The 17735-nt window shown below is 40.8% G+C and overlaps 1 protein-coding gene and 1 long non-coding RNA gene across 2 annotated transcripts; one reads left to right on the top strand and one right to left on the bottom strand.

The window, feature by feature from the left end:
- Positions 1–3252: 3252 nt before the first annotated feature.
- On the top strand, positions 3253–15869 carry LOC123941711 (DLA class II histocompatibility antigen, DR-1 beta chain-like). The gene is made up of 6 exons (XM_046005208.1): positions 3253–3415; positions 10375–10644; positions 13428–13709; positions 14442–14552; positions 15225–15248; positions 15533–15869. The coding sequence occupies exons 1-6, from the start codon at positions 3316–3318 to the stop codon at positions 15544–15546; spliced, it is 801 nt and encodes a 266-aa protein (XP_045861164.1). The 5' UTR covers positions 3253–3315; the 3' UTR covers positions 15547–15869.
- On the bottom strand, positions 14500–15215 carry LOC123941713. The gene is made up of 2 exons (XR_006818337.1): positions 14877–15215; positions 14500–14669 (listed from the first exon to the last, which is right to left on the bottom strand). It is a non-coding gene; the product is annotated as an uncharacterized LOC123941713 (long non-coding RNA).
- Positions 15870–17735: the final 1866 nt, after the last annotated feature.

A 17735-nucleotide genomic window follows, 5' to 3' on the forward strand; every position in this document is an offset into this window, starting at 1 on the left:
TTATTTATTTATTTACATACTTATAGTTTTCCTTGGGTAAAGGGACAACTGACCTGCTTTTCCTTTCAGTTCCATATTAGTGGTGGTAGATTTCTGAGAACTACAGAGATTTTGAGAGTGCTTGGACAAATGACAGGCACTATGCTAACTATGACTTACCGATAGTGAGGAACCCATTTTTCCCAGATGTACTGCAACATTTCAGGCTTACTACACATGAGTTCCATTGTGTGAAAATTGGTAGGAGTCATTCCATAATGCTACAAATTTCAACTTGTTTGTTGTTCAACAAAAGTCCTTACTTCCGATGTCACTTGCTTATTGTCGAGAGTGTTTTGATTTCATTCCATAAAAACAAATCTGTGGTCTTATATGTCAAGAGCAGAGACTGTTGAAGTTCTGTATGATAAACATATTCTTCTAGAAACTAATTTAACTGTCTTTTCCCAAGGAAATAAGACCTTCCTTGACACAGCAGAAGTTGAGCAGGATTGCTTCTGCTCTTGCGTTTGGTGAAGAGGTTCAGCCTCAAGATCACCTGCAGGATTGCCGGCTGGGTGACAGTTGTTACCTTGTTTTACCTTAGCTCTCTCTATATGGTAGTAATATTCGCAAAAAAGTGCGAGATACGTAATATGTCCAGCAACACATTTTTGTTACTCATACCTGTATACAACAGGTAGAATTTAGGTCATAGGCATTGTCTCATTCTTTTTAAAACTAATTTGTATGATTTGTAAGTTGTATGTCAAATTTATATGAAAATTTTGATAGCGTTCTTTTTATATTTCAGAAAGTTCTTGACATAGAATAACTTTCTTTTCATCCTGTAATCTAAGGTGAACCAGAGTCTGGTTTTCCCAGAATATCACACACCACAATCAGTTTCTGAGTAAATTATGATTTACTGTTTCTCAAATTAAACATCAGTTCTACTGGTTGCAATCTCACAACTTCCCATGGCACTGAATTATAACTGGATCTAGGACATAGTTTCTTCTCAGATACAGAGACTACAATGACTTCTACCCCAACTCTACCAGAAAATTTTAAACTTCTGTTTAGTTGAAATGTTTTTCCAACGTGAGATACTATGTTTGTGCTATTCTGAAATGTTCAAACATGTACCGCTTTATGTTAAGGAATGTAAGATAAATATTGAATACATAATTTGGATTTAGGAATTTGGAACCACTGTTATTTGTAATAGGAAGGAGATTTGTGTGGGAACTGTGGGAGCCATTACATCAGACAAATGCAAAGTTTTTCCAGATGAATTTGAATTCCAGATGAAATTGAGGATGGTGATGAAAGGCATCTTCTAGAGGATCTAGAATTTTTACACAGCAGATGTCACAAATTATGTAAAATGCTGTCATTTCTTAAAAGTAGTCTCACTGTTATGCATGTTTATGCATAAGCTTCTAAAAACAGTTCCATGATAATGGCATTATTTTCTTCAGAACCTGAATGTGAGGTGTAATGTAAGGACTAACTTCTGGAGTTTGGGCTTCCATATAACTTGGCTCAACCTGGAGGGCATCATCTACTCACCTTGCATCCTTGCCCAAGTTGTTTAACTTCCATTCGTCATTTCATTCCCTGCATTGGTAGGAATGAAAAGGGTACTCAAATCACAGAGATAATGTGAGAATTAAATAAAATTAGGATATATAAAAGCCCTTGTGTAATCCTAGGTACAAACTCAAATACTCAAGAATTGCCCAATAAATTTTAGTCATTTCATTGCAGCATGGTGAGTACTCTCTCAGTAGAAATATTAAGGCATATAAAGAAAGGCTGCTTATCAGCAAGGCGTGGGTGTGAATTAATACAGAACTTTAGACAGTTGTGCTTTAAGATCTATTCTGAACCTGAGATACTATAGTCATATCAATATAATGTGCAATAATTATCTAAAAGTGGGATTATATGATTAAAATTATATGGTTACATGAAAGGATGTAACTCATGGTTTTACTACAGTGTGTCTTTCCTGGACACCTCTGATGTATTCATTAGCCAAGTTTTCTCATATCTCCTCTTAGGATAAAGCAGGAGAAGATGAATAATAAAGGGCTATCTCTTGAATAAAATAAGGAAATCAGATAGAGTACCAAAAGTAAGTGACTGAACACCATTTCACATAAAATATGAATTTTTCTAAAGCAGAGTGGTTGTTCCAAGGCTGACTTTGCATCCTTAATCAATCTCTCAGCTCCGTGAATGTTTTGATTTTGACAGTTGGCCCTATCACATTTTTAGGTTAAGTGTTATGCAAAGGGAATTTTCAAGACCATCCATGCACATAGATCATGTCCTCTAAGTCCCTTTCTCTATGTGTATTCTGGAGATGCCACTAGATTTAGGTGCGAAATCCAGAAAACCTTTTCATTCAGGTTAAGTTAATTAAATTCTAAATTTAATAAAATTTAAATTACAATTTCCTTGACTTTATCAGAGGCATCTCTAGTTATAAGACTATGCAGACTATCTTCTCCAATCAACAGCTGTATTTCTAGCCTATCATCAGTTACCAGGAGATGCCGCTGCCTGAGCTGTCCATAGAATGACAGCATCGTCCAGTCTTAAAATAGCTGTAAGATCACAGAGCCTTCATTTCAGTGGTGAGAGGTAAAGGAATTCCTTTAAATCTACAACAAGTTGCTATGTAATAAGGACCAGATTAATTTTTTTTATTAAATATTTTATTTATTTGACAGAGAGAAATCACAACTAGGCAGAGAGGCAGGCAGAGAGAGAGGAGGAAGCCGGCTCTCCGCAGAGTAGAGAGCCTGATGCGGGGCTCGATCCCAGGACCCTGGGATCATGACCTGAGCCGAAGGCAGAGGCTTTAACCCACTGAGCCACCCAGGTGCCCCAAGGACCAGATTAATTTATAATCATCTTCCCTCTACTCCCTCAGCTCCTAAACACACTCAGACACACATTTGTCCCCAAAGTCTAAGAGGTATGTGCACATCATGCCCAATATGGAGCTGCCTCACAATACAGGTGTTATAAAGTGTTTCACAAACAACTTTAAACCTTTAAAGTACTCAACTTAAAACAGTTCAAATGAAGGCAATCTGTTATGAAAGAGGATCTTCATACTGAATCTCTGATTGACAACTAATGATGCTGTTCATATCTGGTGCTGATTGGTTCTCAACTTGTAGATCATCCAATCCAAGAACAGAAACAAGAGTTCCTTGGTTAGTATTATTTGGGATGTGCCTGGAGAATGGTGCTAGTTGGTCCTCACTGATTTAGATTTGCCTACCTCCACGCACCCTATCCTCTGTATTTTCCAGTATGGCATGTCTGTGGTTCCCTAGAGGCTTCTGGATGGCAGCTTTGACCGTGATACTGATGGTGCTGAGCCCTCCCATGGCTTGGGCCAGGGACACCCCACGTAAGTGTGCAAATTGGGTGCTGAGCTATTATGGGATGAGGGAAGGAAGGGAGTTAATTCTGTCACTGTGTTAAGACTGTATCCATTAGAAAGTTGTAAAATTTCCTTCAGTGCCCACTGATCTTTATAATTTGGCTTTTCATTTGTTTTCACAACAAAAGGAACTTCTATGCTTGTCCTTTCTACAAGAGAGGGTAAGGAATCTCCATATATATCCATCATTCAGTCTCAACTCTTCTCCAATGAAACATCTCCAGGCTTACATCCCATTTCCTCGAGGTCTGTGGGAATAATGATTTCAATATAATTTTTTGTTGAGTTGTTTTCTTTATTATGCTGAGTTATACCTGGTAAAGGGGAAATCTCTGGGGTCTGAAAAGGACCTAGAAAGGTCTCTTCTAGAGGAGCCTGTGTGATATCCTCAACAGGATCTGCGACTCTGGTGTCTCTCCCTGATAAGTGAGGATGTATCAAGAGGTCTCCGTCATTATTTCCTTTTCTTTCTCCTGAACTCCAATGTTTATAGAACTTTTATTCCAATATTGTAGGTTTTTGACAGAAGTTAGGATTTGTTTTCTATTTCTACCATAGAAAACAACCTGGAGCTGAAGCAGAGATCCTTATTACTTGAAATAATGCTGTAGATAAGGAACATTATGGGGTGTTCTTTGATGCCTTAAAGAAACTAAGGCATCTTCTGAAAACCTCACAGGGTATAGTGTTTATTATGAATTTATTTTGAACTTTTCTGTACTATTGGTTTTTCCCACATGTCTCCTTTCTCTGACCCACAGAAGGTCTTCAAGTAGTATAAGTTTTATGAAATTCTGGTCTTACAAATTTATGGTCAAAAATATTCAAATATCAAGAATTTCATATGTTTCAAACTAAACACACTGAGCAGGGTATAGAATGTGTGAAGGTTGTTTACATCCATCTTATTGGACTAAACGTCTAGAGAATTCATTGGTTTCCTTTGGTCTTGGCCTTCAAATCATGGACTAATTTATCATGGCCTCTGTTTTCCTCAGTTAGCCAGTTTGGGGAAGGCTAATTAGCCCTATTCTTTTCCTTCTATGTCATCACCATTACGGAGAATCACCAATGTTTGCATAAAACTTTAGCACTATAATAGATCCATTAGATGAATTGAAACTTAACGACATTTTTCTTTGTAAAATCATCTTTCCCTTACCTGTGAATATTTCTTCCAACAGAAAAAAAAGAGGAAATTTGTCTGAATTTCTCAGAGGATGCGGAAGGGATTTAATGTGTTATCAGAGTAAAAGAGTGTTGGAGCTTGAGCCCCTTCTTGCTTTCCAGGATCTCTACAATGATCCAAGTCCCAGAACCCTGGGTTTATTCATTTAAACTATAAATACTTTTCTTAGCAAATATTATTATTTCTGGGCTCTGTTTGAGGATCAGAGAATACTATTTGGATAAGATAGAAAAGTCCTATGGCTAGAATCAAAAGGTAAGAAATACTAAGTGTTGGCAAGGACGTAGGAAAAAAAGAAGCCCAATGCCTGTTGGTGGGAAAGCAAATTGGTGTAGCAACTATGGAAAACTGTATGGAACTTCATCAAAAAATTAAATATAGAGTCACATAAGATCCAGTGATCCCACTGCTGGGTATTTACCCAAAGTAAATGAAACACTAATTTAAAGATACATGCAACCTCATATATATTGCAGCATTTGTATACAGTGCAAACCTAGTGTTCATCAATAGATGAATGGATAAAGAAGATGTGGCATATATATACAATAGAGTATTCCTCAGCCATAAAAATGAGATCTTTCCATTTGCAAGAACATGGATGGACCTAGAGGGTATAATGCTCAGTGAAGTAAGTCAGACAGCAAAAGACAAATACCAAAAGATTTCACCAAATGTGAAGTTAAGAAACAAAACAAATCAACAACAACAAAAAAAGACTAACAAAAAGTCAGACTTTTAAATACAGAGAACAAGCTGGTGGTTGCCAGAGTAGAGAGAGTGGGGGATGGGTAAATGGATGAAAGAGGTTGAAGAGCACACTTATTGTGATGAGCTTGAGCAGTGTATAGGATGGTGGAACCATTATGCTGTACAATAGAAACTAATATAACACAGTATGTTAATTATACTTCAATGAAAAAATGTCCACGACTATCAAAGTCATTAAAAACTTACCTAACAACAGTGTAGAAAGCCCAATAAACATTTAACAAAGAAATTTCAGAGAGCAGTAAGTGCAGTATAAACACAACAGTCCAGAGTATTGTGACAGAGATTTGGATTCACCTGACTTCAGTTCCAGTGGCTAGGGAGCTCTCCCTGAGAAAGTGACATTTAGCTGGGACGTGACTGATGAGAAGAAACCAGCCATGCATAGGATCTGAGGGACAGGTATTCTGGGGAGAGAGAACAGGATAAAGACCAAAGTGTGGGAAGATGTTTGCTGAGTTTAAGGGACAGAAGAGAGACTGGAGTGGTTGGAGTGTGGGGAGTAAGCTGAGGAGTGCTCTCTGGGTTGCCACTACCATGTTTCTTCCACAAGGGGAATGCCCACCATGACCTCATTGTTGGTGCCTTTTTTTTTTTTTAATATTATTTAGATTTTTATAAGATTAACTTTAGTTTATACTGAAGTTTGATATGATTTTCTTTTACTAATGACATACTAGTTTTCAAAATCTTTGTCTGCTAGTTCATGTAAACATGAACACAGCCCAGAGTCTGTGCCAAACACTTGTTCAAGTTCTTTTATTAATTTTTAGCTTCATTATAGGCACTAGTAACTGATTCTTTCAGAAACCTGTGGATTTGTAGGCTTCTCTCAGTAAACAGTAACAAGAATGGAATTTAAAAACTATTTATACCTGCTCTTGATGAGACAAAAATTCTTCGGTAGTAAGATTTCAACACAGACATCACACTGTGGGAAATTCAAAGCCAAAACCTTTAGTTTTTACAAGAAGCTCAGAGGAGCATTATGTGGAACAATTACCCAGGGACAGTGACACTATAGGCTTCTCACAGTCCACCCTGGCTCTCAGGAACATGTCACTGATCCAAAGTGGTGATTGAGTCAGTTAGGAAATATATACCTGGTTATGCATATTTTTTTTTTGGTTTGAAAAATAATGCACAGGGAAAATCATTACATCTTTCAGACATCCTGGATTTTAGTCTTTCCAGTCACTGTTCACTTTGTTTTGGGTGAGCCTGAAGCCTTAGCACAGCCAAGAACAGTCACTTTTTGGTTAGAATTTTTAGTATCTTTTGATACTCTCTTATTAGGCACTATGAATGTCTTTCAGGAATCTGATGCCAGTACTGAGCTATTTTCCAGCAAAATTCATTTCCTCAGGATAAGGTTTTTTTTTTTTATCAGATATGATATTGGCAAATTTTTCAATGCAATACTCAGCTTTCTCATAAACAACAGAAGCTTTTTCATCACATATATTTCAGATAGTCTAACAGTGGTTCTTACCCAGGGACATTTTTGCCAGCACCCCCTGCCCCGGGGTATAGAGCAATGTCTGGAGACATTCTCTGGTTTTCAAAACTGGGGTTTCCTCTGACATCTAATCGTAGAGGCTAGTGATGCTGAAGACATCCTAAAATGCACAGAACAGCCTTCACACAACAATTATCTTGTCCAAAATGTCAACAGCTGTGGTTATCAACTGTATTGTTTGCTCTTCCCCATTTCTCATTTTGAGTTTTGAGTCTTCTGTCTTTTGTTTTTGTTTTTTTCTTAGTTAATGTAGTTAAAGAATTGTCAATTTTGGTTATTTATTTATTGATTGAAAACTGCGTCATTACTTTCAATGTTATGTGATTGTTTTTTCTGGTATCTATTTTATTTCTGATTTTTCTTTGTTATTTCCTTCCTCTACTGAATTTTCCCCAAGTTTCTTTTTCTAGTTCCCTCAGGTGTCATGTGTTTGTTTGAACTTTTTTTTCCTTTTTCTTTTTTTTTTTTCCCTGACACTGGCTGAAAGAGAGCTCTTTATTGCTTTTACGTACAGAAAATTCAATAGTGTACACTTAGGCCAGTTTCGTGGTCAGTTCTTTAGGCTTTGCCTTTTCCAACTTGGCAATGTGAACCACCGACTTTAGACCCAGGACATTGTCTCAGAGACAGTGGATCTTACCACATCTGTCACTGTAATTTCTCTTGATAGCCTCCAACAGTTTAAGAAGAGCTCATTTGTCTTCTGAATTAACTTGTATGAAGGCAACTATGGTGCAGATCTTCCCGTGGACCAGACACCCTAGCCTGGCCTTCCCCTTGATTACGTGGGGGAATCTCCATGTTAGGATACAGGGTAGGCAGGAAGACATCCAGCTCAATGGGATCCACGTCATATGAAATCACTACCAGCTGAGCCTTCTTGTTTTCCACCAAGGTGGTGACAGGATGAACCTAGCTCAGACGACAGTTGGCCTCTTAGGGGGACATCCCTTTACTAGCAGCTTTCGTCTCAGCCAAGCCAACAACCTCTCCTTCTCTTGCTTTGCCTCTGGTCTGAACCTGTGGGCCAGCTTAAGCTATTGAGTAGCTGTGTGACTGTCAAAGGCTTAGGAACTTCTCGACGTTTCTATAGAATAACCTTTGATGCTGTAGCAGGAATAGCGGGGGCATTTGACAAAGTGGGTGAGGTCCCTTTTGGGCTGGATATCCTTCCTGTCCATTGACAAAATTCTTGGGTCTTTTATCAGACAAGGGATTGACCACCTTCTTGGCTTCCTGCTTCTTCACCAGGGTCCAGAGCCACCTCAGCCTCCTTTCCTTTTAGCATCTTGGTGGAGAGAGCTGAACTTTTCCTCTTAATACAAGAATTTACAGCATAAATTTCACTTGTGTTTTCTTTTTCTTTTGTTTTGAGACATATTTTGATTTGCCATTTCATTTCCTATTTGTCCCGTTGCTTGTGCAGTAGTGTGTGGTTTAATATTTACATATAAATATTTAACATTTATACTGTAGATTTTCCAGCTTTGTTTTACTGCTGATTTTTAGTTTTGTACCATCGTAGTTGGAAAATATATGGGGTATCATTTCACACAAATGAACAGGACCCCAAAATGTTAACAGTGCTGAGGTTGAAAATACTGATTTATACTGTGCTGCTTCTCAAAACTGTAGACTCACACTTGATACACACACTCACCTTCCAATTCAGGCCTTTGTGGTTTATTTCAGTTTGTTTAAATAAGAAAATAATAAACTATAAAGTTGTATACCTTCACCAATTTCTTGTAGAGCCCACTGAATCAATGCAAGCCAAGATCTTTATTTTTACTTTTTGCCTTATACAATGTTTCTCAATATTCTGTGATTTCTGGACAATCACCATCTCTGTTAACTTTCAACAGCGTGCCTTTATAAGACATAAATTGTGACTGCCACAAGTATTTTTCAGTAAAATATATCAAAATGTTATAGTAATTCTACATTCTATTATACTGATGTCAAATGCTCCCATTTTTTGGTCTCCCTTTTAAATACAGAGGTATTTTTCTCCTATTTTTAAATTTTTCATGTTAACCAGACTTGAATTAAAAATGTTTCTTGGGGTGCCTGGGTGACTCAGTGGGTTAAAGCCTCTGCCTTTGGCTCAGGTCATGATCCCAGAGTCCTGGGATTGAGCCCCACATTGGGCTCTCTGCTCAGCAGGAAAACTGCTTCCCCCTCTCTCTTCTTGCCTCTCTGCCTACTTGTGATCTCTGTCAAATAAATAAATAAAATCTTAAATTTTTTTTTTCTTAGTTTGATTAAAAGTGAAACAGAAATATCAATATATACATACATCTATGCATATATGTGTGTATGTATATGCATATATTTGCATACATATATTATGATGTGTGTATGTTTACATATATTGAAACTTTCAGGAGCACATGTGACCACATTGACCAATTGACCAATTAGACCAATTAGACATATTTGACCCTTTACCTCATCAGACTAGATTTGCCAAATGGATTCTGCATCAAAATTTTTAATGCAATCTGGTTTTCTGAGACTTCTGAATTTGGAAATGTAAGTAAAAATTGAGGAACTGTATTACAACCATGGTTTTAATCTCCTTAAAATTCCTCACTCATATACCTTTGAATTCAGTATACAAGTCAAATACTACCACCACCCATAGGCTTTTAGAAACCACTGCATGTGATGTCTCTAAAGGTCCTTCTCCTTCCTCTCACTGTCTGCTTCAGTGAACTCTTTTCTCTGGTTTCTTAAGGAAGTTTCTCAATTCTTTCAAGCTTTTGCACTCTTGCATGACCTTGACCTGAACTGTGACTCCCTCTTCCCCAACATGCACACACACACACACACACACACACACACACACACACCCTCCAGCTCGCATCTACTTAATCTTTCATGTCACATCTGGAATGTCACCCTTGAGACCACCTCTCTGGCACTCCAAGGTAACTGAGATCATCCAATTATTCTCTGCTCTAGAACTGCACAGTCTCCCGGGACATATCTCACCCCTACAAAGTCTTTCCTGGTTGGTTTTGTGCCTCACTTTCCCTGCATTTTCAGCTCTGGGAGTGGAGGGGACGCGTCTGTTTCCTTCTCTGGATTCGCAGGGGCGGCAGGGGCCTGAGCCAGCTCAGGCTAAACCGAGTGTTCAGGGGGCGGGGAAGCAGGTGGGACGTGTTTAAGGCGGGGGAAAGGGCTGTGGGAGGCGAGGAGGGAGGCGGGTGTCTGTCAGCCGCAGGCGTCCAGGAGGAGGAGGTGAGGGGCAAATGCCCGCGCTGCTCAGGCTGGGGGTCTGCTACTGAGCCCGGGACCCAGGGGCCGCCTCTCCCGCCGCCCGCAGAGGGAAGACGGGTGGTGTGTGCTGGTGGTTTGGGGGCGCGGGGGGAGCCAGCGAGGGAGCAGCCCTCAGTGTCTTCCAGGAGCCTGCAAGTGACCGGATCCTCTTTGTCCCCACAGCACATTTCCTGTTCCTGACGACGTCGGAGTGCCACTTCACCAACGGCACGGAGCGGGTGCGGTTCCTGGATAGGTATTTCTATAACGGCGAGGAGTACGTGCGCTTCGACAGCGACGTGGGGGAGTACCGGCCGGTGACCGAGCTGGGGCGGCCCATCGCTCAGGGCTGGAACAGCCAGAAGGACATCATGGAGCAGAAGCGCGCCAACGTGGACACATACTGCAGGCACAACTACGGGGTGGGTGAGAGCTTCACGGTGCAGCGGCGAGGTGAGCGCGGCAGGGGCGGAGATTGGGGGAAGGGGTGTGTGTGTGTGTGTGTGTGTGTGTGTGTGTGTGTGTGTGTGAGAGAGAGAGAGAGAGAGAGAGAGACAGACAGACAGACAGACAGACACTGTGAGACAGACTCGTTGTGGTGAGCGCACAGGGTCTTGGGCAAGTACAGGTTAGAAAGATCCCTGTGAGAGTGCCCTGTCAGGGACACTGTGGTCTGTTTATGTCACTGTGCAGAGTGTGTGGTAGTGATTCTATGGTTGTGTCCCTGTGTGGCTGTGGGGACAGTGTGTGAGGGGTGTGCTCTGGAGTGAGGGGGCAGAGAATGAGTGTGAGCTGGGCTGTGGGACTGGATGTGGGGATGGGCTGGGAGAGTGGGTGTGAGGGGAGGACACAGGAGGGGACATCTGACATCCTTGGTGGCCCCTGAGGGAGAGGTGAGGGGGGCTCAGGAGCTGCAGGTGGAGGGAACACTAGGCAGGTGGTGGAGACCTGAGGAGGGAAGTGGAGGGTGTCCTGGTTGGGGTGAAGGTTTAGGGGAAGGGAGGGGAGGATTAAAAGATTATGGAGAATGTGAGGAGGCCAGTCACCCTCTGTTCTTGGCATCACCCTTCTTAATCCTGAACCCCTGAAGGAAGTGTGCGGGTCTGTGTGTGGGACCATTTCACTGAGAAAAAGTGTCAGACTAATTTTTAATGAGTTCAGGGACCTCTGAGACCCTTCTGATCTGAAGCTGCTTTTAGGTCTCAACTTCTTGTTTTCTTAAAAAATGTTTAAGATTTATTTATTTATTTTAGAGAGAGACAGACCACAGGCAGGGGGAGGGGCAGAGGGAGAGGGAGAAAGAGCTTCTGAAAAGGACTACCTGCTTAGCTGGAACCTGAAAAAGGGGTGGGGAGAAGGGGCAAGCTCCATCTCAGGACCCCAAGATCATGACCTAAGCGAAAACCAAAAGTGTAATGTGCCACCCAGAAGCTCCTTGCTTTGTTTCTTAGCATATGTATTCTTACATACTTGAAATGGTTTTGAAACTGCACTTTTTAATTACATTTTTGTTACAAAACATATTGATACTGTTGTTTTTATAATGATAAAAGTATTTAAAGAGTTGCATATGATTTTTTTATATAGTTGTAACAATTCACCTCACATTCCCCTTTGCTAGACCTTTTTCAATACTGCCACATGCTCAGTTGAGAATTTATCTTGTTAATTTTTAATCTCTATTCCTTTGATTCTAAGATTATTGAACATTTTTTCATGTATTATTTGGGTAATGATTTTTACCATTTTAAAAATTATCTACTGTCTATTAACTCTGGGGTTTTGGTGTTTTCTCAGTGATTATATGCATGCTCTATAAATAAGATTATTAACCTTTGTTGACTTTTGATCTAGCATTTTCCCTAGTTTGTGGTTTGTATTTTGGTTCTGTTTATTACTTATTCTGCTAGGGATGTAAACATTTTTATTTAAGGAAATATACTACAAAATTTTTAGCAGTGGTTTCTCATCAATCTTGAATCTACCATTTTATGGTATTTTATATATATATATATATATATATATATATATATATATATATATCTTGTATTTCTCCTTTTACCAAAAGAGAAATTATATTTATTCACGCTGTAGTGTCAGGGATGGTCTCAGGCACTAAGGATACCTATTAGTGAGTCTCAGACCCTGCCCTGAATTCAAACGTTATTTGTAAAAGGGAGACAGTTATAAAACGGTAACAATTCTAATAATAGATATTTAAAAAAAAATTTTTTTTTTAAGATTTTATTTTATTTATTTGACAGATAGAGATCACAAGTAGGGAGAGAGGCAGGCAGAGAGAGAGAGAGGAGGAAGCAGGCTCCCCGTCAAGCAGAGAGCCCGATGCGGGGCTCGATCCCAGGACCCTGGGATCATGACCTGAGCGAAAGGCAGAGGCTTTAACCCACTGAGCCACCCAGGCGCCCCTAATAATAGATATTTTTATATTGCAAAAAAGAAGGACTGATCAGCCAGTGGAATTATGAGAACTTTTAAAAATAGGTGAGTTTCCTTGCTCTTTTTCCTCTTTTAGGACTCTCGCTATTCTTGGACTCAGCATCCAGAGCTAGAGAACCAGCTCTGTCTTTCCTGCTTCCTAGGGTAGAACCATGTCTGGGTTGTTCTAAGGTGTGAGCGTAGCATTCCCAGGATTTCATAGTCTCTTTCCCCATCTACCTCAAGCTGTTCCCCAATTTACCCACTCTGTTTTGAGCAAAAAAACAAAGATAATAAGTAGCTAACACATACTGAAGGCTAAATTCCAGTTATGTTTTACATACTTTGGTGCATTACTCTTCACATAACTCTAACAGCTAAGTTGATATCACTATTTCCCTTGATACCTTAGAATGCTGGGGCACAGAAGAATGTCAAAATTCTCCCAGGATGAATCAGTGAAGTAGCAGAGTCTGGATTTGAACCCAGTCAGCCTGCTCCAGAAATTGTGCTTTGAAGACTCTTTATGCCTTACAAAACTTGGAAACACTTCTACAAGGAATAACTGCTTCATACTATGAAAAATAAATTCAACAAATTTCCCCAATATCTCTCAAATCTAATGGACCTATGCTGTCAGGATTAAACTCAAGGCTCACGATACTGGTCTTATTGGACTACGTGGTCAGCTCTGGGGGAAGCCTGCTTGAGACTCAGCCTGGGACCAGAGACCAGAGGCAGCCAACATGGGAGACTGAGTCCATCTTCTTCACTGAGTCCCTCTACCTCTTCTCTTCCAGTGGAGCCTACAGTGACTGTGTATCCCGCGAAGAACCAGCCCCTGCAGCACCACAGCCTCCTGGTCTGCTCTGTGAATGGTTTCTATCCAGGCCACATTGAGGTCAGGTGGTACCAGAATGGCCAGGAAGAGGAGTCTGGGGTCGTGTCCACAGGCCTGATCCATAATGGAGACTGGACCTTCCAGACCCTGGTGATGCTGGAGACTGTTCCTCAGAGTGGAGAGGTCTACACCTGCCAAGTGGAGCACCCCAGTTTGACGAGCCCTGTCACCGTGGAATGGAGTGAGAAGCTTTCTGACCTCCTAAGTTCCTCACGCACTAAGGAGGGGACTTTGCTTTTCCTGAGTGTCAGGGTTCTCTCTTCTTACACCATGTTTTCATTTGGTGCATGATCTCTTCTCTTCAGCACAGATCACTGGGGGTATCCATGTGATATCCCGTGATAGAAATCCTCTGATAGTTTCTTGATATCCTATGATCATTTCTACAGATCCCGTATTCCCTGGTGAGGCAATTATGCCTGGCCGGCAGAACAGAGGTTGTCCATGTTTTGACATTTTCCATGGCTCACAGGTCATGGTTCCCTCTTCACACTGGGCACCAGTCCCCTACCTTGGGCTAGGCCTGTGCTTCAGGCACTGTTGCTCTGAGCTGTTCACTGTGGTGTCAGAAGAAGCACATCCTCCATAATGTAGGGACCTTCCTGACTTGAGCAGAATCCAGTCTTGATTCATTAGCTGTGGCGCCCTGCACAATCTGTTGAACTCCATGGACTCCAGGGTCCTCATCCATTGATGCTGAAGTAGCGGATTTGTCAGAGCTGTGGTATTTAAAAAGTTCAGTGACTAAACATTGCATTTTTGCAATGTGATTTTTAAATTTCTTTTCCAGAATTTGCCAATAATTGGTATCTTCAAGGCAGCCTGCTTTCCTCATTCTCAGAGTTCTCAATCCCAGAGTGTCCACTGAAATTGAATTTGGTGTAAAAATCACTAAAACTGTTTCTTCTCTCAGGGGCACAGTCTGGGTCTGCACAGAGCAAGATTCTTAGTGGAACTGGAGGCTTTGTTCTGGGTCTGCTCTTCCTCGTGGTGGGGCTGTTCATCTACTTCAGGAATCAGAAGGGTAAGGCACCTGTTGGTGAGACTCCTCAGAGACCCTGTGGGGGAGAAATACAGCTTTGATCAGATAAGGTCTCTGTGTACCAGTGGCCCCGTATGAGCCTTTCTTTCCCAATTGGACCTCATATTTCTTTTTTTTTTTTTTAATATTTTATTTATTTGACAGAGAGAAATCACAAGTAGGCAGAGAGGCAGGCAGAGAGAGAGGAGGAAGCAGGCTCCCCGCGGAGCAGAGAGCCTGATGTGGGCCTCGATCCCAGGACCCTGGGATCATGACCTGAGCCGAAGGCAGAGGCTTTAACCCATGAGCCCCCCAGGCGCCCCAGACCTCAGATTTCTTAGAAATCTAGAAAGCAGCAGCCCATGGTACTGGGTTGCAGCATAAGAGGTTATGGCCTGTAGAGATAAGAGAAATGTTGACAAGCGTGGGGATCTTCGTTTGGGATCCTGGGCCAAATGCAGGAAGAGCCACTAAAGCTAGTGAAATCCCACTGTATTTGTGTGACGGAAGCTTCATGGGTCACATCTTTCACTTTTTTCTCCACTCTGACATCATGTCACGTGGGTTGTGCTGTTAGAGAAATCTAAGGAGGCGGGTCTGGGGCTGGGACCTTATGTGTGGGGACAGATTTGCCTCCTTATCTGTTAAGTATACATCTTCCCTTCTCTTTCCCAGGACACTCTGGACTTCAGCCAACAGGTAATGCTCTGTCATCCTCTTTAGTGATAGATTTGGTTATTCCGGAACAGGTGGTAAAGGTGAAAGAAAAAATGGGAAAGACTTTGGATCCGACATCTGATCAGGCAGTTTACACTGAAGCTTCCTCTCTCCATTTAGTTAAAGTCCCGTGTTGTAGAATAGTTTTGTCTCATGGAGACCTAAGAATATGCTCTTCTTACTGTATTGCTTTAACTCGAGGCTCTGGGAGAAGAGGCTGCTTGGAGAGGTGGGTCTGGAAACAACACTCTGCTCTGTTTCTGCAGGTCTCCTGAGCTGACGTGGAGATGGTGACACTCCAGGAAGAACCTTCCTTCCCAGCTTCTTTGCAGAGGGAAATACTTCCCGTTCTCATTCCTCCAGAACTACAGTGCTTTCTCAGATCTGGTTGGCCCGGCTTCAGTGACCTTGAAGCACCTGTCCTCCCTGTGGCTCTGTCTGCCCCGTCTTTGACCTGGAAGCCCCAGTGTGACTGCAGGACCTCACCTGTTTTCTCTCCTGGTCCCCTTCTGTGTGGCCCTTCCTGCCTCCCTTGCATGGGAACTCACCTTCTGCTCACGTGTCTTCATAAGCTTTTCTTGAATAAACATGGAGTGAAAATCATCTGCTTCATATAGTTTGAAGGAAAAGATGCATAGAAAAAGACAAAGGGAGGACTCCCTTAAAATAAAATAATGGTTTTTCATTTATGTTCTAGAATTTTGCTCAGGATTTGGATCATGGAAGGTATCTTTGTTTCATTCCCCGTTTATTCTTCTGCTTTATGCATTCTTTAATTAAACATGTTTTCTGGATGTAGGAGGAAGCTCTTAATGATCGATATGTTGTCCTACATTCTGTGTTCTCAAACACAAACACACAAGTCCCTTTGCACCATGGGATAAGGAAGGGGGACAAAAAATATGAGAAATGCAGGTAAGTTTGTTTTTTTTAAGATATTTTTATCTATTTATTTGTCAGAGGGGGGGGGGAGTGGCAGTCAGAGGGAGAAGCAGGCTCCCTGCTGAGTAGGGAGCCTGATGTGGGACTCAGTCCCAGGACCCTGGGATCATGACCTGAGCCAAAGGCAGATGACTCAGTTAAATGCCTGAGACACCCAGATGTCCCAGAAATGGAAGTAAGTTCCAAGGATATGATGCCCTCAGGATTTTTGTAATCACATTCTTTTGTCTCTTTTTCTTTGATTTCTTATTTCATTTTTAATATTTGAATTCCATTTTATTTTTTAAGTACACTCCACGCCCAATGTGGGGCCTAAGCTCATAACCCTGAGATCAGGAGTTGAATATTCCATTGACTAAGCCAGCCAGGTGCCCCTTTCCCTGATTTTTTATAGGAAACTAAAGCTGAGTAAACCCCTTTCATTATACTGATGGTGAGTTCTATCTATACTTCCGTCTTTATCTGTCTCTCAGATAACTCGGTGGCATGCTGACATTTGGGCTTGGGATACAGCCTTCCCCATAACTAAGTCTCAGATCATCTGGACAAAGCCACGACTCTAGGGTAAAAGATGCATTTCTGACCCTTCCAGATTGTGTGTAAACTTACTGTCTACAGGAACATCCCAGAGAGATATTATCTTAGCAGAAATCAGAAGCAGTGCTGGGAAAGAAAGGGGAAGTTATGAATCTGATGTCCATACAAACAATGAAATACTATGCAATTGGAAGGAAAAATAACACACTGCTATAAAATAATCTCTAAAAAGCATTTTTATAGGTATAGAAAAGTTTATACAGCACACGACACTTTGTTTAATAAGATAGAGGAAGAGAATAGGAATATATAGCTGTATCAATTCATTTTGTATATATCACATCTATCGTTATCTCTATCTGATCTACATAATTCTCCATCTATGACAATAGAAGTATTTTTTTTTAGAAAAAATGGTTATGTCTTGGGCAAAATGAATGAATAGGTTGAAGGGAATGGAGATGAAGGCTGGACTTTTCTGAATATGTCTTCTTTATAATTTTAATTTGAGGAAATTTCAAATATTTTATATAATAAAAACTTTAATTAAAAAGTTTAGAAACACAGTACATAAAAACTAAAACCAAACTGCAATGATGAAACAGATGTGACAAAAATTATACGGTGGGAGACAAACTAGAATGTAAACCAAATATTTTTGGCCCTTTGATAAAACACTGTGGAACTGTAATTGTAAATCAGTACATAGTTTTAAATTCCTTAGACTTCAATGGTATGAGTTGGAAAGGTTTCAGAGGAATGCACCTAAATTGGTTAAGGGGATGATGAGTTCTGCTATCATATTCTGTCTGAAGAGTCACTTTGAAATGTAAATCAAATCTAAAGAACAGGCAGTAGATTCAGAAGTTCATGATTATAGTGATTTCAACACGATTTCTCCACTATTAGAGACAACTGTAATTACCAAGCCAATTCAAAGTTTATTTTATGCATATTTTAGTTCTATCATGCATTATTGATGTGAAGCAG

The sequence above is a fragment of the Meles meles genome, chromosome 5 (assembly GCF_922984935.1).
Source record: "Meles meles chromosome 5, mMelMel3.1 paternal haplotype, whole genome shotgun sequence".
NCBI lineage: Eukaryota > Metazoa > Chordata > Mammalia > Carnivora > Mustelidae > Meles > Meles meles.

Coding starts and splice junctions, on each gene's coding strand:
- LOC123941711 (XM_046005208.1), top strand. CDS start 3,316: ATGGCATGTCTGTGGTTCCCTAGAGGCTTCTGGATGGCAGCTTTGACC. Junction 3,416..10,374: donor TTGGGCCAGGGACACCCCAC/GTAAGTGTGCAA, acceptor TTGTCCCCACAG/CACATTTCCTGTTCCTGACG. Junction 14,553..15,224: donor CTACTTCAGGAATCAGAAGG/GTAAGGCACCTG, acceptor TCTCTTTCCCAG/GACACTCTGGACTTCAGCCA.